The sequence below is a fragment of the Sphaeramia orbicularis genome, chromosome 1 (assembly GCF_902148855.1).
Source record: "Sphaeramia orbicularis chromosome 1, fSphaOr1.1, whole genome shotgun sequence".
Lineage (NCBI taxonomy): Eukaryota > Metazoa > Chordata > Actinopteri > Kurtiformes > Apogonidae > Sphaeramia > Sphaeramia orbicularis.
This window is the reverse complement of record NC_043957.1, coordinates 44843396-44866525: the sequence shown is the minus strand read 5'-3', so window position 1 is coordinate 44866525 and position 23130 is coordinate 44843396. Positions and strand designations below refer to the sequence as shown.

Below are 23130 nucleotides of genomic sequence, written 5' to 3'. Positions count from 1 at the left end.
CCTCAGAACTGGTGTGATGTGGTCCGCTTTTTTGGTTCTAGTGAGGACTCGAGCCGCAGTCAATCTATGTCAAATCTCTCTACTGAAATTTTTGTTATGAAGGTCTCATTCAACTTTAATTTCTATTTATATTTTTCAGTATTCACTGCCAATAGATTTCTCTCCATTTGGTATGTGTCTGTATAAATGTTTTTATGTGAACTATTGAACATGTGGACTGATGTCTCAAATAATTAAATTACAAAACGGCTGTATGTGAGAATAAATATTGACTTATTTGAAGTGCAGAAGCTTTAATATTTTATCTTCTCTGAAAGCCTCCAGTGGATGGATTATAAATGGCTAAAAATATATGTAACTAGAAGCACTTGGAGAGTGCAGACCTCCACCAAGGCTGATCAGTGCCCCCCCCCCCCCGTGCCCCCCCCCGATCACCACCAAAATTTAATCATTTCTTCCTTATCCCATTTCCAACAAACCCTGAAAATTTCATCAAAATCTGTCCATAACTTTTTGAGTTATGTTGCACACTAACGGACAGACAAACAGACAGACAAACAAACCCTCGCAAAAACATAACCTCCTTGGCGGAGGTAAAAATTGTACGTACTGATTTTTGACTGTGTGTGCACAGTTTGACTGGTACATACTTATCAGTTTGCATTTACATGAGGAGTTCTGAGAATCTTTTCATAGTCTCTGCTCAACACAGGTCTACAAATGCTTGTTGCATTAAAGTATTTTCTAGCTTATCTAATGAAAGGAAGAGGCGACAAAAAATCCAATTTGATGGCAATAAAATATAACTGTTTAAGACTGATTAGTGAGGCTGAAAAAAACTTGGAGACCACTGTTATGGTGAATACATACATCATCTTTCTATATACAGTACAGGCCAAAAGTTTGGACACACCTTCTCATTCTTCTCATTTTCTTTATTTTCATGACTATTTACTTTGTAGATTCTCACTGAAGGCATCAAAACTATGAATGAACACATGTGGAATTATGTACTTAACAAAAAAGTGTGAAATAACTGAAAACATCTCTTATATTCTAGTTTCTTCAAAGTAGCCACCCTTAGCTCTGATGACTGCCTTGCACACCCTTGGCATTCTCCTGATGAGCATCAAGAGGTAGTCACCTGAAATGGTTTTCACTTCATAGCTGTGCCTTGTCAGGGTTACTTAGCGGAATTTCTTGCCTTATTGATGGGGTTGGGACCATCAGTTGTGTTGTGCAGAAGTCAGGTTGATGCACAGCTGACAGCCCTATTGGACAACTGTTAGAATACATATTATGGCGAGAACCAATCAGCTAAGTAAAGACAAACGAGTGGCCATCATTACTTTAAGAAATGAAGGTCAGTCAGTCTAGAAAATTTCAAAAACTTTGAATGTGTCCCCAAGTGCAGTCGCAAAAACCATCAAGCGCTCCAACGAAACTGGCTCACATGAGGACCGCCCCAGGAAAGGAAGACCAAGAGTCACCTCTGATGCTGAAGATAAGTTCATCTGAGTCACCAGCCTCAGAAATCGCATATTAACAGCAGCTCAGATTAGAGACCAGATGAATACCACACAGAGCTCTAGCAGCAGACACATCTCTACAACAACTGTTAAGAGGAGACTGCGTGAATCAGGCCTTCATGGTCAAATAGCTGCAAGGAAACCACTGCTCAGGAGAGGCAACAAACAGAAGAGATTTATTTGGGCCAAGAAACCCAAGGAATGGACATTAGACCAGTGGAAATCTGTGCTTTGGTCTGATGAGTCCAAATTTGAGATCTTTGGAGCCAACCGCCGTGTCTTTGTGCGACGCAGAAAAGGTGAACGGATGGATGCTACATGCCTGGTTCCCACCGTGAAGCATGGAGGAGGAGGTGTGATGGTGTGGGGGTGCTTTGCTGGTGACGCTGTTGGGGATTTATTCAAGACTGAAGGCAACCTGAATCAGCATGGCTACCACAGTATCCTGAAGTGACATGCCATTCCATCCGGTTTGCGTTTAGTTGGACCATCATTTATGTTTCAACAGGACAATGACCCCAAACACACCTCCAGGCTGTGTGAGGGATATTTGACCAAGAAGGAGAGTGATGGAGTGCTGCGCCAGATGACCTGGCCTCCACAGTCACCGGACCTGAACCCAGTCGAGATGGTTTGGGGTGAGCTGGACCGCAGAGTGAAGGCAAAAGGGCCAACAAGTGCTAAGCATCTCTGGGAACTTCTTCAAGACTGTTAGGAAACCATTTCAGGTGACTACCTCTTGAAGCTCATCAAGAGAATGGCAAGAGTGTGCAAAACAGTCATCAGAGCTAAGGGTGGCTACTTTGAAGAAACTAGAATATAAGATATGTTTTCAGTTATTTCACACTTTTTTTTAAGTACATAATTCCACATGTGTTCATTCATAGTGTTGATGCCTTCAGTGAGAATCTACAAGGTAAATAGTCATGAAAATAAAGAAAATGCAAAGAATGAGAAGGTGTGTCCAAACTTTTGGCCTGTACTGTATGTGCACTAATAAGTTATTTTATTTGACACAATGAGACCATACCATAGTGTATAGTAATGTGTCTATGGTTGAAGGTGAAGAATTACTTTAAAAACTTTTTCTTTTTGTTGGAAGTACTATGTGTTTTTACTAATATTGGAAAATCTAATTATACTTATTGTGCAGCTGCAACATGAAATAGGATGCAGAAATAGCTTAACATTGATTCATTCATATCCTTAGGACAAAGGAAATTAGTAATTACCTCCGCCAAGGAGGTTATATTTTTGCCAGGGTTTGTTTGTCTGTCTGTCTGTCTGTTTGTTTGTCTGTCCGTTAGTGTGCAACACAACTCAAAAAGTTATGGACAGATTTTGATGAAATTTTCAGGGTTTGTTGGAAATGGGATAAGGAAGAAATGACTAAATTTTGGTGGTGATCGGGGGTGGGGGGGCCCACGGGGGTGGGGGGTGGGGGGGGCACTGATCAGCCTTGGCGGAGGTCTGCGCTCTCCGAGTGCTTCTAGTTTCTTTATATTTTACAAAAAATTGTCTGTGTTTTATTTTATTTAAGTGTATTTATTACCTCCACCAAGTGTAACGGCAGAGGTAATATTTTCATTGGGGTCTGTCTGTCTGTCTGTCTGTCTGTTTGTTTGTTTGTTTGCCTGTCTGTCTGTCAACAAGATAACTCAAAAAGTTATGGTCGGATTTATTTGAAATTATCAGGAACAAATGATCGGGGGGGGGGTTTGATGAAATTTTCAGGAAATGTTGATACTGGCACAAGGAACAAATGATTACATTTGGTGGTGATGGGGTTGGGGGGGGGGGCACTTATCTGCCTTGGCAGAGGTCTGCTTTTCTAATTTTAATTATTTTATTGCAACAGTGTTTTGTCTTTCTTTCACCAACACTAATTATCAATGTTGTATTAGGTTTCTCCTGTTTCCAGGATCAACTTTTTTAATCAATCCTATTTTTTTTTTATTTTTTTTTTATGTTATCTTTGTGTTTTTTATGTTATCTTATGTTATGTTACATTGCAAAAGAGGCCATCACCTCAGTATACCTGGATCAAATAAAGGAGGAAAAACTGCCTCTAAGAAAGTGAGTCAAAGTTTGCATGCTTTTTATGGAGCTGAACGTTAGTGATAATAAAACTACAGGCATGCAGAACTTTGATCTCTGAGGTTAGGGTTAGGGTTAGGGTTAATTTCCAATCCAGTTGTCTTTCCAATCAAAGAGAAAATATTAAGATATTTCACACCTTTACCGGAAGAGTGAAGTCCTGTATAGTTTAGGGTGATACCTTAAATAGACAATCAATTAGTTGTCATTTCTATCTCATTTATAACTTAAGTACAACATTACAAGCATACAGCATGCATTCAACAACAGAATCTTAGCCAAACATACGTAAATTGTTAAAACAATACATAAATAAATACTTTCAACCATTCACTGCACTCTCTTGCTCTCTGTTTCATCTCGTCAAAGTTCATGTTGCTGCGAGGGCACTTCCTGGTCGTGAACCAATAGCAGTGCGGAAAAAGGGTCACGTGTCTACGCTCGTTTTGCTGTTCAGTGTGGCAGTGGTCGTGTTTTAGAGGGTGAGTTTCTTTTAAAACTTTGCAACTTACAAACAAATCGTGAAAATCCCCGTTGTGGATGTCAACAATGGCATGTGTACCCGTAATAACAACAAACAGGCTTAGTTTTTAGTGCTTTATGTAGCTAAACATGCTAGCTGTGGTGAGCCACGTTAGGAGACTATTATGCAATGATCTGAATTTTAAATGTGCAGTTCTACAAATACAGAAACAAATAAACAGTCGTATCCCCAGGGGGAAATTGGTGGCATGCCTTTCTAAATATGCAGGCAGGGTGTTGTTTAATTGCAGTCGATGTCTGTGCATAAGTAAGTAGATGATTAATTTGGACAGGTTATAGCCCATAGTAAATCTACTGCATAATGACACTAATGCAAATGCAAATCATTAACATGGCCAGTGATATTGAAACAACTTTTATTTTAATATTTGTAGCCAGGATATTGTAACTGTCACTTACAATGCAGTTTATGGAAAATGCATAAAGATTAACCCTTTCATGCATACTGGTCACTACAGTGGACAGTTATTCTACAGCTGTTCTCTTGTATATTCATGGATTTTGTTGTTCTTTTCATTGTTTTTTTTGTTGTTTTAACACATATCTTTATTAAAGTTTTAAGACACTACATATCTTTTCTGACATGAATTGGTAACATTATGTAGATCACTCCTGAGCATAAACCCCCAGAATTACAAGCCCTCCCTAGAGTTTTCACACAATTTATCAGTAAATACATGTTTCTGTGCATTAAGAATTAAACGTGTGGTGTCCAGCTGAGTGGACATTTTTGCAACTTCATGGAAAAATAGGTTAGTAAGATTTTTTTTTTTAATTATTATTTTTTCATGTATTTTTTTCAATTATTTTTATTTTATTTATTTATTTTGATTTATTTTTCAGAAGAAAATTTTCAATCGCATAGTTTTTTTCATGCCTAAAGAGGAATTAAAAACACTCAGGAAAAAATTTTGATTTAGGTTCTCATAATTCGTGCGTGAAAGGGTTAATAACACCTTTTAATCCTGCTTAATAAAACTGGCATTAAAGTTTGATTTTACTCTGAAGTAGCACAACACCAAATACAACCTCTTACATAAAAATAATTTCACCCATTTCTCAACATCCCGACTCAAAGATTGCTGTATGAGAGCCTGATAATCATTACTTCTTAACTTAACAGGGGTTGTTTCTTTCATTTAGAGTGGAGAAGTCTGTAACATGCTTTTTTCCACTTCACTGACAGTGAAACAATATGTATCTTCTGCAGGTGGTGCTGGTTTGTGTCTCTGAAATAACAGCGGCTTTGATCGCTCCTATAAATACTGAGTAGGGAATTTAGTTTTCTTGTCGTTATTTTAAAGAAGCATATAATGCTGCCAGCGAGATAGGTAAAATCCTGTACTCCCAGTGTATAGGTTTCATTGGTTTTAAATGAATTCAAAAATTCAAGGAAACTTCAGTAAACAGCATATAACATATTTTCTAACATATACTAATCTACAAGTCTAATGAATGCAACATCAATTTCAACCTGCCGTGATTGTTAAGTGTTCTGTTTTTTTGTGTGTATTATGTTTATTTTGATCACCGCAGCAGTGAAGGTGCACCATGGGCCGCCTGGATGGGAAAGTGATTGTGTTATCAGCTGCTGCACAGGGGATTGGACGTGCTGCCGCAATAGTAATGAACTTCAAATAATTTCTAATCATGTTATACCATAAGAAACTCAGAAGATATTGCCTATTTATTAGCTTGTGGTGTACAAAGTAGTTGTGTATTCTACATTTTATTATTGACATGTTTCAGCTAGTTTATATGTGGATATAGAAACCAACCAGTTTTAGCGATGTTGGCATCATTCATTAATATAATCTACTACATCACCAATTTGAAGGCTGTGGTTTGATGTGGTGTTACAACAATTATCATACTCCAGAACTTATATGTGCTTGCTACCCACTAGTATAAGCAAACACATAAGTAAACCCACCTGTTTTTATAGCCATATTTCTTTGGCATGTTTTAACATAGGAAATATGGATGAAACTATAAACAGTCCAACATTCTTACTGCTTTTAGAGGTTAATCTATATCTCTGCTTTACATTTCTTTTGCTTAAAATCACATTCTCAAATATTTTCATTTAAATGGATGTATAACTCTTCTATTGTCAAATGGGTTAACACTATGGTGATTGAACTACTGACCCACTGATGGTATTATATTAAAGTCTTTGTATTTACATTTTTGACATGTTACATCACTGTAGTGACCGTCGTGACCTGTCACTGTGTATGTCAACATAAGGCCTGAACACACACAGAGGTGAAACAGTGTTGCTAGTATTTCACCCTTCTTGACTTTGCTGAGCTCTGCCTCCACCAATATTAATGACTGGCAAATTACCTTTGCCAAAGAGATTACACAGTGCAGCCCAATATACTGTCATTTAATTTCATTGGACATGGACATATAATAAGTAGATAATGTAGTGAAAACAGAAATAGGGGGAGAATTTGCATCTCTTTCCACACAGCTTGTAGTTTTCAGGGAAAGCCTCACCCTTTGCCTCACTTGGTTAGGAGGGAGGTGAGCCCCATGAGCTCTACTGTGAGGTCCTGATCTGGGACAGTGACAGCTGAGGAGTTTGAGTCAGAAACAGCATTATCAGTCTGAACATAATACACAGAAATGGAGTTAAAACACATGTAAAGCTTTTGCTTCTGTGTTCACTAACTTCAGAATTGTGTCTTTACATTAATACAACCTGTATCAAACTGTACTAACAGAGGACTGTGTTATTCTGTTATTCTGTTTCTGTAAGACATAGTTATGGCCTGAGCACATCAACAGAAACTTATCCGAAATCTAACATTAAGCTACATTTAAAGACATGGGAGAAGAGAGAGACTTGCTGTCCATTGTTCATGATGGTTGTTCATGCTTGAACACTATCTAATTTTGTAGGAAACACTGCTTCATCCATGAATGTGGACACTCCATGCGCTTTTAGTGCAGACAGAGTGGAGACACCACTGCAGATAGACTCTAACTCAGTGTTTTTCAACCCTGGGGTCGGGACCCCCCGTAGGGTCACCTGGAATTCAAATGGGGTCACCTGAAATTTCTAGTAATTGATTAAAAAAAAAAAAAACAACAACTTACTAATCAAAAATATTCACTGAGTTGAGATAGACAATCTCAATACATAAAAGACATGACAAACTGAAGCACTGTGGTACTGTTAATCTGTCAAATGTTCATTGTGGTCAGTTTCAGATGCTGCAGCTCTTTCATAATTCATAGTTTGAGTTCTTGTTTGTTCAGTGTTAATTTGCAGCCTTGTAAATACAAGCTGGACTGACTGTACATATCCTTACCAAGGAAAATAAAATAATAATAATAATAATAAAATTCTCACTAGAGCCCGGCCGATTAGTCCCGATTAGTCGGGCCAATTAAAGCGTATCACCGATTAATCAACATCGGCCAATATGCTACCAATTTATTAACTTTTTTGCTGCAGAGATTCTGTTGCTCGCTGCTCCTGTGTATGGGCTGCCCAGGAACAGTAAAGCATGTCAGTTTCACTTTCACTTTCACTTGGACAATCACGTCATCACCCCCACAAACACACATACACGCAGTCACAGAATCACGGACCACCTTATTTCATATATCGGCCAATATATCGTTTATTGGCCAGTATCGGATATCGACTGATATATTGGATGTTGGCGTTTTTAGCCCCCGATATCGGCATCGGCCCCAAAAATCCCATATCAGCCAGGCTCTAATTCTCATTTTGTGCAATAATCTCAACCTAGCTTTTCTGCCTCCGTCCATAATATACATTATATAGCCTAAATATTGTCTAAAATTAGCATTTATTTGCTACATGGTATAGCAAACTATTACATGATCAAAAACAAATAAATTTTAGCAAAAAAAATGAGTGTCTGGGGTCACCCGAAATTTGTGACGTTAAAATGGGATCACGAGCCAAAAAACATTGAGAACCACTGCTCTAACTCTATATGAATCAGTGTAATCACTGTGTGGGTGTGGCCAAAGGTTCAATCTGTCAACTGACTAATGATGAATAACATCAAACTGTTTCATCTATTAGGTGCCGTTAAAAACAACCTGAAGTTACTACTTCTCACCATTAGTGGACTGTGGACAGTGTTCACTACGTAGAATGGAGAAGCTCTTGGAAATATTTGAAACTTTTCTTTTAAAACTGCGGTTACTCTGTGACTGTTGACAACCAGTCCATCACACATTTACCTCTAATGTAGCCTTGTTTGTCCTTATTTCATACAATGTGGCTGACCAAAAAACTAAGTGAATTTGGGCTGCGAGCCTCAAAGTGACAGGTGTTCCATTCAGCTGCCCCAGTAATAAATCAGAACAGACATTTCTGTCCAAGTCCAGATACAATCACTTTTTTTTACAATTCCTTTTTTTCCAAAATTCCCACTACACTTGCATACAATTTATATTAGCATCATCTGCCAAAATCAAATTTCAGTCACTGGCATGGATGGTTGCTATGATGCACAAAGCACCCACAAAACCCAGCTATATGTGCAAAACTGTGGTAAGCACATTCAACATTTCTGCTGAGATTTTCTAGTTTGGCAGAAGACTGTGTAAATATATAGTTGCTTGTGAAACTGATTTATTTTCTGTTTCTAAACAGGGAGAAAAAACTAAGACAATACACGTTAGATATTATTTTATAGAAAAAAACTAAAAACACGAGATGTAGTGTTTTATGAGATGTCGTCAGCAGGGGTTCAGAGAGTCAAGAGTCCTCAGATGATAGGAAGCAAAGAGGAAGCAAATCACTTGAAGATCTCGCACACATCCTCGTTGAGATTGGGTCATCGTCACCTCCATTCCCTTCAAATGAAGTCTTTAAGTGTGTGTGTAACCATGCACTGTATTGCAGGAATATTTGTTTTCCACTGAGTGAAGGAATCCAAATAGCTGTATTCACAATGTCTCAGACCATTAGGTTCCAATCTAACAGTATTTAAAGCTGTTCGTGATGTGTGAGGTCTACTGAGCATTTTCCATTGTGACTTCAAAAGGTAGCTTTGTCTGCTGTGTGGGTAATGATGCACTCACTCTGAACTATTACCAGAGGAAAACTGGCTTTAACAGAGAGTTGAATGTAATTGGTGGAGATTAACATTTTGTGTCTATTTCTAATGAAACCTGTATGTCAACTCCGTAATCAGAATATTTGAGGTCACAGAGAATATGTAAGTTTCATTGAGAAAGTTCATCAAAAGTCCTTCTAGGCTTCAGCAGATTAGGGAGGCTTTACCTACAAATATATTCATAATTGTGTTTTCATTTAGAATTAGTGGGTTTTTGTGACCTTAGAATGAACTTTTGTGCTGCCATATTCCTATGGAAGGTTGGAATTTTTCATTTTTCTGGTATTGCAAGCAGCATCCAGGTTTAATCTGCTTCACAGAGCCTACTATTTGGAAATATGAATGAGAGTTAATATCCCCTTAACTAAAAATGTCAAATAGAGAAACCACCAGAGGCTGTCGTACATCTTATACAATCAGTGGACAATGTCATCCTTCTTAGTGTTTCACAGAAGAGTTCAGGGGTTAGGTTGATTTTCACCATCTTTGGTTTTTGCAGCCAGAGTTGTCCATAATTTGGCAAAAGGTTGGAGCTAAGCAGAAGGGGTGATGGGAGAGCTAATCCTAAATACAAGTTTACTATCTCCATAAAACGGTAAACTTCATCAAACATCTGCATAACAAAATCAGTGATCAAGCTGTCAATCACACCAGTCAATTCAAGTGAACACAGCAGACATCCTCTTCTACCCACCCTAGTCATACTAATATTTTATTAAGGTAGAAGTCATTTAAAGAGAAAGATAATAAAAAAAATAAAAAAAATAATGGAAAAACAAATTAAAATATAAATGAAGCTAAAACAAAAAATTATCCAAAAAAAAAAAAAAAATTCAGGGGTATAGGGCCTCCTTAAGCTACACCAATGGAACATTTAATAGAAGCCCCATTTAAAATGAATGAGATGAGAATGACCCGGTAATTAAAAGAAAAAAAAAACTAAAAAAAGACTTATTATTTGTATAGAGAAGTTCCGTGTATGTCTATAGCCACTTTTACTCAGAGACCCCAGAATAAAGGTGAGATGGTGATCCCACCTTTTTTCCATCATTGACTGATTTCCACAGCCGAAGGAGTAACAGAGGTGAGACAGGCTGAACTTTTACACAGTGGACTGGGGTTCTGGAGTCAAAGGGGCAGTGACATAGTGTGACGCACTTAAGTGTCTGAAATACCCCGAGCATAACGGTGTTGCTCTCCAGAGTCCTTCACTGTTCCACAAATGTTAGTATGGATAGAGTCATCTGCCCCAAGTGACAACAGCTCACAGATCTCAGCGTCTCCCCAGTTCGACATCTTTCTGGTCGTGTTGATACGTTTGTTTACTGTACACGGCCCGCACTCATTTTTAAATCCCCCCAGTGCAGGGGTCATACACGCAATACATCCTCAAAACGACACTTTGGTTGTGAACGAGAGGCGTTCCTTTTACATAGCGTTTCAGACTCACGATTCTACCTTTATCATGGCTCTGTTACTACCTCCAGAGGTGTTTCAAAACCTCGATAAAGGTGGGACCAAATGAACCCACCATTTCCTTTACACAGACGAAATATTCCAGTAACAGAAGTGCTGTGTAAAAGGGGGTTTGGATAGCTAGGTCTTCTTGGAACCAGCATCTAGTGCCCATCATTGGTATTACACATTAAGATTCTTTACCCTTGAGTTCTAACTGTGCATATGGATGAGACAAAGTATATTCAGTTCATTTACCACTAGATGTCACTAAATATTACACACTGAAACTTTGAAACTTTAATCTAAGTACACCATTAAATGCAGTAGACTTGTATATAATCACAGAATCACAACAGAAAGTTTTTTGTAAAAATGAATAAAAGGTTTCATACCATTATGTGTCATTATGGTGGAAACAGTTGGATCTGACTGAAGTTCTCCTACTACAGGCCTTTGCAAAGGAGGGAGCTCAAGTCACAGCGACGGATATCAACGGAGAGAAGCTGAAGGAACTGGAAGGCATTCAAGGTACCTATTTATATTGGTGTGAGGTTGCCATCTGCTGGACAACCAATGTAAAGCAACACCCAGATCTGGTTGTTGATCTATTTTTCCTCTCCACAAATTATTCTCCGACAGCTTCATTAATCTGACAGACCTAAACAGCCATCGGTGACCAAAAGCATCGACTGATCTAAAATGTTTCATTTCTTTTGAACCACTAATCTTGTCAGTGTATTTTAATAATTCAGAAAAAACACAGTCTCGCAATTTTTCAGGGGGATCAAATAGAACTTATTTGGATGTTCAAAGGTTCATTAAGGAACATGGATAAACCAGCATCTTCCACAACATTGATTCACCAGTAAAACGACGTAGGTTGACGTCACATAGTTTTACAGTGGCTGGAGACGCTTGCTTTTATGTTAACAGTATATTTTGCTGAAAATGTCACTTTTGCTTCAGTTTCTGTGATGTTTTGATATAATTTTACTCCTATGAACATCTGCACAGGAAATATATGAGAAAATACATAATTTTTGCTGAAAAATGCTAAATGTAGAGGACAGTACTATAATAAATGATGATAAATCACTTAGGAAGGGTTAAATGTAGAGAAAAATCCATTTGGTGACTTCCGTATGAAAATTAATTGGAGCATTTAGAATTAATATTATGTGAACTAAACCATTATTATACTAATGGAACATTGTATTAGACATATCTAAACAGTGTAGCTTGCATTTTATGTGTTTGCATTTATCAGCCATTTCAGTGGTTCACAGTGCTGTTCCTCTCCATGTTGTAGTGCAGGGAAGTTAAATAGTTCAAATAATACTAGTATTTACGTTTTGGCACTTGACCGCACTAACTGCTTTTTTAAAGAGGTGATTAGGTGCCAATATGAAAAAATAAAGGCTCCTGCTAAGTAGCTTCCAGGTGTAATTGAGCCTAACTGTGGAGATAGGAAACAATAGGGTGGTTCTGTCCCATGCCATACCTGGCAACCGCCTGCATCTTTAAGTAACATCTTCAGCTGTTTGCTTTTTACCTTCACAAAGGAACGGCGGAGGTTATGTTTTCATTGGGGTTTGTCTGTTTGTTAGCAAGATAACTCAAAAAGTTATGAATGGATTTGGATGAAATTTTCAGGAAATGTTGATACTGGCACAAGGAAGAAATGATTAAATTTTGGTTGTGATGGGGGGGGGGGGGGGGCAGATTTTTATGGGGCGGTGTATCTATTTATTTATTTATCTGTGTATTTAGTGTTTCTATTACAACTAGTATTATTGCATTATCATTATTACCTCCACTAAGGAAATGCGGCGGTTATGTTTTCATCAGAGTCTGTCTGTCTGTCTGTTAGCAAGATAACTCAAAAAGTTATGGACGGATTTTGATAAAAATTTTCAGCAAATTTTGATACTGACACAAGGAACAAGCCATGACACTCATCTGCCTTAGCAGAGGTCTGTGCTCTCCGAGTGCTTTTCCAGTTATTCTTTTTTTTTAACTCTTTATGTTATTGAAAGAAATGATGTTTATAGATATATAATCATCATTTCTTTTACTTTTATGTCATTTTTATTTATCCCTCTACTTCATGGAAGGTATGCAAATGACATTCTTTTATTTTCTTTAAAATACAACTAAGTCAAGGTGAGGTCATTCTATAAGCCTTTTGGGTTTCTGACCTCACCTGCACATTTTCATACCCTTCTCCCTGTCAAGAGAGATATGTACCTGTACTTGCCATATTTTATACTGTATGTGCAAATTTAAAAAAAAAAAAAAAAGGTCTGTGCTCTCTGAGTGCTTTTCTAGTTAATTATGTTAACCCCCCCCCCCCCCCCCGAAGGGGAGGCAAGGAGTAATGTTTTTGGTTCAGTTGTTTGTTTGTTTGTTTTTTACACTCCAGCAGCAAAACTATTGGTTGAATTCATACCAAATTAGGTTTATAGATTGCCAGTGACCCATAATAGATGTGATTCCATTTTAGGAAAAGTAGGTCAAAGTTCACATTTTTTATGATTTTTACATCTTTTTTTGTATCCCATTTACTTATAATGGGTGAGATTTTACACGTCTATCAAAACATCAATTTTGTTTCAATTTACTTCAAACTCGGCACATATTTTGAGGCAATTGATATGCCAACATCAGCACATGCATAGACATGATGACATCAGGTGGATCGATGCCAAAATAAGCTACAATACGTGCCAAGGGTGGGGTTTGTTGTGCCTGGAACCACTTGTTCAAACAAGTCTTTGCAATGATCGGACCGTCTCACCCACAGTGTAATCTGTGTCTTTCTATCTACAGGGATTAAGACCAAAGTGGTTGATGTGACAAAGAGGGACCAAGTTGAAGCCCTTGCAAAGGAACATGACCATGTGGATGTGCTGTTCAACGTTGCTGGGTAGTCCCCACTGTCTCTGTAATGTAAATTCTATGATTGACCAAACGAACAACAATAATAATAATGATTCTACCTGAAGTTATGAACAGTTTGCACATTGCATGAAATCATAGTTGTGTTTGTTCTGCTTACATTGTGTTTGTGCATTAAGCATTTCCAAAACCCTGTATGTTGAGGTTTAACCCCTGCTTAACCTTTGAACAATCTCCTTAAGAGCAGCCTCTGAACAATTACTGTTAAGGGTCAGTAACATGTTCAGTGTGGGTAACTGTCTTTTCTTTCAACTTTAATGTTTTTTATATTATTAATTATATTCTAATACTTTCCATTAAATCTCTTGTTTTTAACTTTTATTGATTCTGACCGACAGTTGATCAACAGAAAATACAAGATTAGATAATTATATGTAACCGCTCTGTGTAATAATGAGTCTATTGTGATGAATTTCTGTACAGATTTGTGCATCATGGCTCCATCTTGGTCTGAGCAGTTGTGTATTCTACATTTTGTTAATGACATTTCAGATGGTTTCTGTATATATATATATATATATATATATAAACCAACCAATTTTAGTGACATCATTCATTAACATAATCTACTACATCACCAGTTTAAAGGGGAAAGTGTGGTGTTACAACAACTATCATACTCCAAAACTTAGTATATGTGCTTGCTACGCACTAGTATACGCAAACGCATAAGTAAACCCACCTGTTATTGCTACAGTTCTTTGTCATATTTTAACATAGGAAATATGGTTGAAACTGTAAACAGTCTAACATTTTTACTGCTGTTTGGGGTTAATCTAAATCTCTGTTTTACATTTCTTTTTAAAATTACATTCTCAAAGATTCTCACTGAAATAGATGTCTAACTCCTCTATTTTCAAATGGGTTCCTTTTCTTTCACCTTTACTGTTTATTTTATTCATTATAATTTCCACTAAATCTCATATTTTATAACTTGTTTTGATTCTGCCTGACAGATGATCAATAGAAAATACAAGATTAGATTATTATATGTAACCGCTCTGTGTAATAGTGAGTGTATCATGGTGTGTTTCTGTACAGATTTGTGCATCATGGTTCCATCTTGGACTGCGAAGAGGCCGACTGGGACTTCACGATGAATACAAATGTTCGGAGCATGTACCTCATGTGCAAGGCGTTCCTGCCCAAGGTGACCTTTGACCACACATGCTTAACACACTTTATCCTGTTGTTCTTAAGACTAAGGAACAGTTCCCGTTGCAGTTTGAGTGACATATGCTTTTATTTTGTCCTCATCCTTTGTCTCCCGGGATTAGCTGTATTACTGTGTGCCTGTGACTACTAATCCAGCTTTAACCACAAACTAACCAAACTGTTTCAAAGGTGAACCACAGCTGAGATCAGAGCACATTTATCAGTTATGGTGAAATAAAAATGAAAACTTGGTCTTTTTTTTTTAAACACATTTGAATATCACATTTTTCCAATTCTTTTTTTCTTTCCCATCTTTATAACTTCTTTTATCCTTTTAGATGTTGGCAAAGAAGTCAGGAAACATCATTAACATGGCATCAGTGGCCTCGAGCATAAAAGGTGAAATAACTGTCCACACTGCTTGAAGAGCAAACGCTCAATTAAAGAGACATTAAGTCCTTCAAGTATGAGCATGTTCATGGTAATCCTCTTATCTCAGATAATTGCTCTGCGTGTGTGACGGACATATGCGTTTCCTCCACACAGGTGTTGTGAACCGATGTGTCTATAGCACCTCCAAGGCTGCAGTGATCGGCCTCACCAAGTCCATAGCTGCAGATTTCATTGAACAAGGCATACGCTGTAATTGTGTGTGTCCTGGTAAGTCTAAAATACCCCACTTATAAACAGGGTCACCGTGTTCTTTTAATCAGACGTAGATAACATTGTGTTCGCATCCTTGGGGAACAAATGAAAAGCATGGTTTTGAAAAGCTTTGCATATTTAAGGACACTGCACAAAATGGTACAAGTCTGTTCCAGGGTACGAGTTATAGCTGTTGAGAACCTCCAGTTTTCTTCATTATAATTTTAACACGCAGCTCTGTAAATAATTGTAGGGCAAAGATTTGTAAAGCCATCAGTGTTTCGTAGTGGGTAAATCTGAGGCAATAACACATAAATGTAATTAATAAGATAACCTGTATTGAAATTAATAATAACCCGAAAGCCAAGTTTTCTCAATAACAAGTAAAGTATCAAATGAAGATAAACAGCCTAACAAGTACTCTACCTAGAACAGAACATCAGAAGGCATGTCAAAGGTCTGTTCTATTGAATTTCCATAGAAGACCACAGCCAGTCTGATTAATACTTCAGAAAACTTTATTTATCTGTATCTCCCCGTTAGTTAAAGTTCTCTGAATTTTGTTTTCTAGGTACTGTTGATACACCATCACTGAGGGGTAGGATCCAGGCCCAGCCGAACCCAGAACAGGTACTGGTAATGTTCCTTCTTCTTAACAATGTCCTACTGAATCATACAATTTACATTACATGAGACTTACCACACAAGGCATTACTGATACTGAATACTTCGGTTTCCACAATCTGCAGGCTTATAAGGACTTTATGGCAAGACAGAAAACTGGCAGAATGTGCACAGCTGAAGAGGTTGCATACTTGTGTGTATACTTGGCCTCAGATGAGGTGAGTGTGTTTGTGTTTTTGTTAGTCATGCAGGTCGTGTAATTCTTACTGAGGTCAAGTCATGTGTATCTTGTGGTTTTATCAAGATACAAGTAAATAACATCCTGAAGTTTACAAAGTAAGAATTAGTGTCTATTTTGCAGGTTGACTGAAGAGGTTTTTTTTCCACTCCCTGATATTATAACTATTTTAAAATCCTATTAAAGGTTCAGTGTGTAATTTGTAGCTGTAAAGTTGAAGATTACAACTGACTGAAAAGCCCCCCCACCCTTGTCCATTCTGGCCTTTTAAGGCACAAAAATGTTTTATGCCTCCTGCCAAAAAAACAGACTAAAGAGGAAATCTGTTCAGATGTACTGTAAAAATGTGGCGCAAATTTTAATATTCATATGACTATGCACTAATAAAATCATAATTATAGATATTGCATTCCATTTCTTTTTTTTTAACATATCATTTTTTGGTGCAGATTTAAGTTACATTGAACATTTGAATTTTCAATTTCAGAGGCATTAAGCATGTCCCATTCTTCCCACTCCCTCACCCTTTCACCCTTGGCCCTACATGACATACTTAATGATAGAAATAAAAAATAGCAAAGTACTCAGAACAAAAAAGGTAAAATTAAAAAAATAAATAAAATACAATAATAATAGCAAAGATTTTATTTATTTTTTTGCCTAATAGTAGATAAATCTGCTTATTCACAATTACATCCTACACAAGATATGGACATGTGGTGTTACTAATATTATTAGAGAGTACACTAGTATGTATAGCGCACCAAATAGGGAAAAAAAATTATGTATGGGAAAACTGCACTAAAAGCATTTTTGTAGTTTAGAGTGTTTTAAGTTTTTTTAAGTATTTAACCATGGGGCTCCATACTACTGGAAATTTTGATGGCTGACCTCTCAAACTGCATTTAAATATAAATTGCATTCCATTTCTATAATGACATCCTCCTAAATCACCCAAAAATTTACAAAGCGGACCTTTAATCACAGTAAATTAGTCTGCATTTTCACACCATATTTGAATTGCTGCTACTGTCATAAAACTTTGAGACTAAATCAAAATAATTCATATTATCAGTGCAAGAAATCAAACTCCCAGATCATGATTACTTAATTATACACTACTAGCGCATTGATCCGTGGAGAACGGGTCATATTAATACCGATATCTTGGGATTTAAGTTATTTGATGTGTCGTTCCTGTTTTTAACTTAATTTCCCATCATGCAGTGTGTTACTGCGCTTCTGGTCAACTGAGCAACATGATTGTAAGGCTATTGTATTCCAAAATGACTAATATCTCCCAAAATATTGGTCCTATCAACTTGCCAAGATATTTAATGTGGAGATGGGACTATTCCTCAACTGTAAGTACCAAATTGGCCAGTTAAAAGCATCTCAGTTTCTCAGAACTGCGCAGATACACACACAGACACTCTTTCAGTACCTTCCAATATTCTGATATAGATAAGTATTGTGTTAAATGTTTTAGTATGTGTATTGGCATCTGGAAGAAATCTTTTGAAGAGGGTTAAGATACTCAGAACCTCAGTTTTTCCAAAGCAACAGGTAGATCAGTGTATGTGTGTTTATTTTTAACTCATTAAATCTGCATGTGCTGTGTTTACAAGTGCTGTGGTTGTTCTTCACAGTCAGCCTATGTGACCGGGACTGAACAAATCATTGACGGAGGGTGGAGACTCTGAGAAACCTATGGCAAGATCATCAATGTAGAAGTGGATGCAGTAGTTTTTGTTATGAATGCAAATCTCCTGAATTGAAATAAAATACACAAAGTTTTAATTTGATTCCACTTTCTTTTCTTTTTTTTTTTTTTTTTTAAATGTAGGAGCATTTTACAGCTTAATAAATATTGTAGCTACACAGTGACAAACACTGTATAATGAATGGATTATCAGAGCCTTATCAGTCCTAGAACAAATGCGTTACATGTACAATCTGTGTGATTTTGAATGTGAATAAACATTGTTTGATTTAGTAAAAGAAAACCCTCAGCATTTTCCTTGACAGACTCCATTCCCAAGCACTGCCCCCCCCTTAACCAAACACTAGAGTGCTCAGTACATACATGCTTGGCCATCACTAATCCTCCTCATTCCTATTTCCCAGCTGGTGTATCTACCACAGGACTGTCCGCTACTGCTGCTACTGACGTCTCACTAGTCATGGCAGTGTTTAGGATATGAGGTGAGCCGCTTTTACCTTCTATGCGTTAGGCTGTGGGGAGCTAGCTAGGTTAATGTACCGGCTTTTCAGATGGGAGTGTGGAACTGTCAGCCAGCTATTAGCAGTGCATCCATTATCGGACAGAAACGTCACCTACATATGTAAACAGCGTTAGATAACTGTTTTATAAACTGACTGCGTTTAAATATTCGTTCAGGTTTAGCGTAAATTCTGAGATTTGAACACAACGAGGAAGTAGCTCTGCGTTTCCCTTTTACGTCAGTTAGCGCCCGTTGTTGAAGAAGTAGCTAACCCGCTGTCCGATGTTGGAACTCCAGTCTTAGGTGGTCGTGAGGCGTGGACGTGCCTCTCCGGTAGCTAATCACCGTTTCATTTGACTGTTGATACACATGTGTACGAAACCACAGTTATAAAGTGAAAAAGTCATCCAAAATGTCAAGACAACATAGTATCTGCTCTGCGGGAAGCTAACGCTAGCTGGTTACATATGCCACTTGAATGTATTTGTTTTGTAGAAGTTGGTACTTTATGCTAACCTACTTGCTTTAGCATCTATTAACCTAGTTGAGCTAACGTTAGCTACATGTGCCATATGGTCGTAGCTGTAAGCATTGATTAGTGTGGTCTGTTCAAAATTGGATTAACCAGCATCTGCTGCCATAAGCTACTGTCAAAACATTGTAGTAGCGTTAGGTTAGTTCATGTCCTGAAACTACTCCACACTTAGTCTTTCTGTGTGAACACTCTCCGAATTTCTGGTCCAAAATTGAAAAAATATATCTAAAAGTAATGAAAAGATTACTATAACATCCCAAAATGTAATTACATATTTTAAACACGACATTCGTAATTTAGAATTAGTTGTAAATTTGATCATTTTATTTGGAAAATTTCATATACATAAAAATAAATATACCAAAATACCATATACCAAATTTTAAAATCTTCCTAATGGAATTTGAAAAGTATATTAAATCTTTAGAATTTATCTTTAAAAAAAAAAAAAAAAAAAAAAAGCTCTAACACCCTGGCAATTTATAAACAATTCTTTAAAATAGACTGGACTCTCTGTTGCATTTATTTATTTATTTTTGTCAGATTTATTTTTATTTATTTATTTATTTATTTACTATTACTTGTCTATTCTACTTTGCGTCTTTAAATCTATGCATTATTTTCTTGAACTTATTTGTTCAAATGCTTTTTCCTGTTTGACATCTTGTTGTTTGTTCAAAATTTATGTCTTGTATACCCAAATATTTTCAGTAAAGTTGAGAAAAAAAAGTGTTATGTTAGTTAGTAGAGGTATTTTAGTGTAGCTCGTTTGCTTAAAAAACTATGAATATAGAGGTAAAGCAGTAGAACTGTTAATACTGCATAAAGTGGGTAACTGATAACTGAGGGGAGTCAAACTCATATTAGTCCAATATACGTACTTAAAAGCATTGAATCTCTCTTAAAAAAAAAAAAAAACTATAAAAACTTTTGATAAAAAGCCATTGTCATTTCATCACTGATATACTAGAGAAACAAACTTCTAAGTTTGGAGAATTTTGAAAATATAAAGTATGCTTGTTATTTATATAAAGTGCTACATATCGTTGCCCCTCCTCCACTGCATGGCTTCTGTCAAAGACTTGAAAGCGGAGGTAGTACACTTTTACATATACACACACACACACACACACACACACTACCAGTCAAAAGTTTGGACTCACCTGGTTTTTTCTTTATTTTCATGACTATTTACATTGTAGATTCTCACTGAAGTCATCAAAACTATGAATGAGCACAAATGGAATTATGTAGTTAAAAAAAACTGACATAACTTAAAGCATGTTTTATATTTTAGATTCTTCAAAATAGCCACATTTTTCTTTTATTACTGCTTTGCACATTTTTGGCATTGTCTCGATGAGCTTCATGAGGTTGTCACTTGAAATGTTTTCCAAAAGTCTTGAAGGAGTTCCTGGTGATGCTGAGCACTTATTGGCCATCTGTGGTCCATCTAATGCCATTTAAATGAGAAGGTGAGGCCAAACTTTTGACTGGTAGTGTATTTTTTTTTTTTTTTTTTTTTTTTTTGGAACTTTAGAACATACAACACAATGTACAAACTCTAATAGAGGACATTTCAATCATGCCAAGAGACAAATTCAGAGTATACAACGAGCGTGTAAAGCAACTTAAAAAAAAGAACAAATGAAAAAGGGAGCTGTAAAACAAGTATAATTTAAAAAAAAAAAAAACAAAAAAAAACAGTAGAACCAGCTAAAGGAGGGCGTAGAATTTTTCCTTTTACTGCAATGAATATGATATTTACACAGAAGAATAATTATTTTAATAAGATCAGATACAGATGAATTCAAATTATCCCTAAAATACAGAATATCAACAGTGTCGAGCAACGGTACATCATCAATTTTGAGAGACAACCAGTTCTTCATGTCAAACCAAAATTCTGGAGTTATTGGACATAAAACAAACAAAAGTTCTAATGTTTCCTCAGACTTGCCACAGAAGGAGCAAGCATCTGCTTCAAATTTAAACATTTTTTGAGAAATTCCACAACTGGGTAAATATTACAGATGGTTTTGAAATGAGTTTCTTTTACTTTTGGAGAAATGGGACATCTAATAAATTTTGAATTTGCCTTTATCATAGAGGATTTATCATAGAGGATAGTGACATGGATTCAGGAACTTGTAGTCATCTGCTAAAATCTGTAAATATTTTAGATTTCAGAGTAATACCAATTACTTTATTATTACATTTTTTATTTTTTAAATTTATACCATCAATCATAAGTGTTGGAAGGGAAGGCTCAGTACTGTAGTAACTTAAGATGTTACAAATCATCTGTAATAAGGGTAAGGGGATAGGTTTACATATTTTTTTTAAATTCTCTTGGTGTACAAAACACGTCATAGCGGCGATAGTGCATGGGCCTCTGTAAATGGGAATTGTGATACCATTCAGACGCACCACTTTTGGACAAAACGTACTGTCAATAGTAGAAGGAAAACTCCATCTAAACGCCCCCCCCCCCCCCCAAGAGTGTGTCTGACATACAGCACTTTTAAAACTCACTTAAAACAGTGGCTCCTATAAAACCAGACATGCACTCACTTTTAATTGACATACATTTCATCACCCATACACTTTCTCTGTTAAATTGTATGCAAGTATACAGGTGAATGTATAGGCTAATGCCCCTGTGGTCATCCTATGTCTATTTGTTTTTTGTTTATTTGTGTGTTTGTTTTGATCTTTCTATGTCATCATTATTTGTATTTTTTAAATTTTTAATTGATAGCAAACGAGTGATGTATCAATGCTGGCTGTTTTATGTCTTGTTTCTGTCACCTGCCTAGGGACTGCAGATGAAAAGTAGTTATTTTTACTAATTCTGGCATATTTACATGAGTGTGTTTTTGTACAACAATGTTTATAAATATGCATGGTCCCTATTAAATAAACCAATAAAAAAAAAATAAAACAAAACAATATGAGTGGATAGAACCAGTAAAATAACATATAAACTATACTTAAGGCCAACTCCACTCTTTTCTGTATGTCTTGGAGTGAAAAACAGTTAAATGATGTTATGAAAATGCTTACATCTACAAAGTAGCCTTTAAAAAATATGAATAACCTGTAATTTCATAAGAAGTATAAGGACAGTGTTAACAGTATTATGCATCAGCTTCTCATTTACAAACATGCACATTGAAACTTACTGATTGCAGTGGATCTACTAAGGCACAAATCATTTAATAACTAACTAACATATTGTTAAAATTACATTTGTGTCTCTTTCAGGTTCATATTCAGGTTATTCAACTTTTTGTGTGAAAGGATAGTTTGTAAATGTAAAAATTTTCATGTAATTCTACTTTTTTACATTAAAACAAAGAGAAAAAATGAAGTTATCATTATGATAGTATTTTACTGGTCTGACCCACTTGAGATCAAATTGGGCTGTATGTGCCAGCCCCTGAAATAATATGAGTTTTCACCGTTGGCTGTTATTAATGTCTTCAGTGTAATTTTTGCATTTCATAAATTCATCCCATGGGCCGGATTAGACCTTTTGGTGGACCCATTTTGACCTGTGAGTCACATGTTGGACACCCCAGGGATTTTTCGTCATGTGAAACCGCTACCACACGGGAGCCAGCATATTATTAAAGCTACAGTTTATTTCCATTTTAGCCATGCAGCTTAAATCCCTGTTTGTTTTCTTTATCATTGAAACTTCTTTTCAGACCTGTAACTATGCTGAACTGAAGGAAACTCATGTCTTTTTATGAAACATCTTTATTCCATAACCCTATCACCTCATGCCACCTCATTTCCACACCTGAACCAATATCACGGTTCTCTATTATAAAGTAAACAATATTTTGTTTCTCTACTGATAAAACCATGTTGTATGAATAGGAGCCTGAGGTCAGAGCTAGACAGAGAAACAGAAGTGAAGGAACTGCCCATCAATGGCCAACCCCACCCACTGGCTTGATGTACTGTGCTAAAGAAGTGACTGGACCAGACGTGCTGTAGC

The 23130-nt window shown here is 36.5% G+C and overlaps 1 protein-coding gene across 1 annotated transcript; it reads left to right on the top strand.

The window, feature by feature from the left end:
• Window positions 1-4041: 4041 nt before the first annotated feature.
• On the top strand, window positions 4042-23120 carry bdh2 (3-hydroxybutyrate dehydrogenase, type 2). The gene is made up of 11 exons (XM_030139107.1): window positions 4042-4108; window positions 5706-5792; window positions 11191-11269; window positions 13571-13667; window positions 14741-14849; window positions 15193-15253; window positions 15401-15514; window positions 16071-16129; window positions 16249-16341; window positions 18011-18566; window positions 23010-23120. Exons 2-10 carry the CDS (start codon window positions 5721-5723, stop codon window positions 18062-18064), a joined length of 738 nt encoding a protein of 245 aa, XP_029994967.1. The 5' UTR covers window positions 4042-4108; window positions 5706-5720; the 3' UTR covers window positions 18065-18566; window positions 23010-23120.
• Window positions 23121-23130: the final 10 nt, after the last annotated feature.

Coding starts and splice junctions, on each gene's coding strand:
- bdh2 (XM_030139107.1), top strand. CDS start 5,721: ATGGGCCGCCTGGATGGGAAAGTGATTGTGTTATCAGCTGCTGCACAG. Junction 5,793..11,190: donor TTGGACGTGCTGCCGCAATA/GTAATGAACTTC, acceptor CTCCTACTACAG/GCCTTTGCAAAGGAGGGAGC. Junction 11,270..13,570: donor GGAACTGGAAGGCATTCAAG/GTACCTATTTAT, acceptor TTCTATCTACAG/GGATTAAGACCAAAGTGGTT.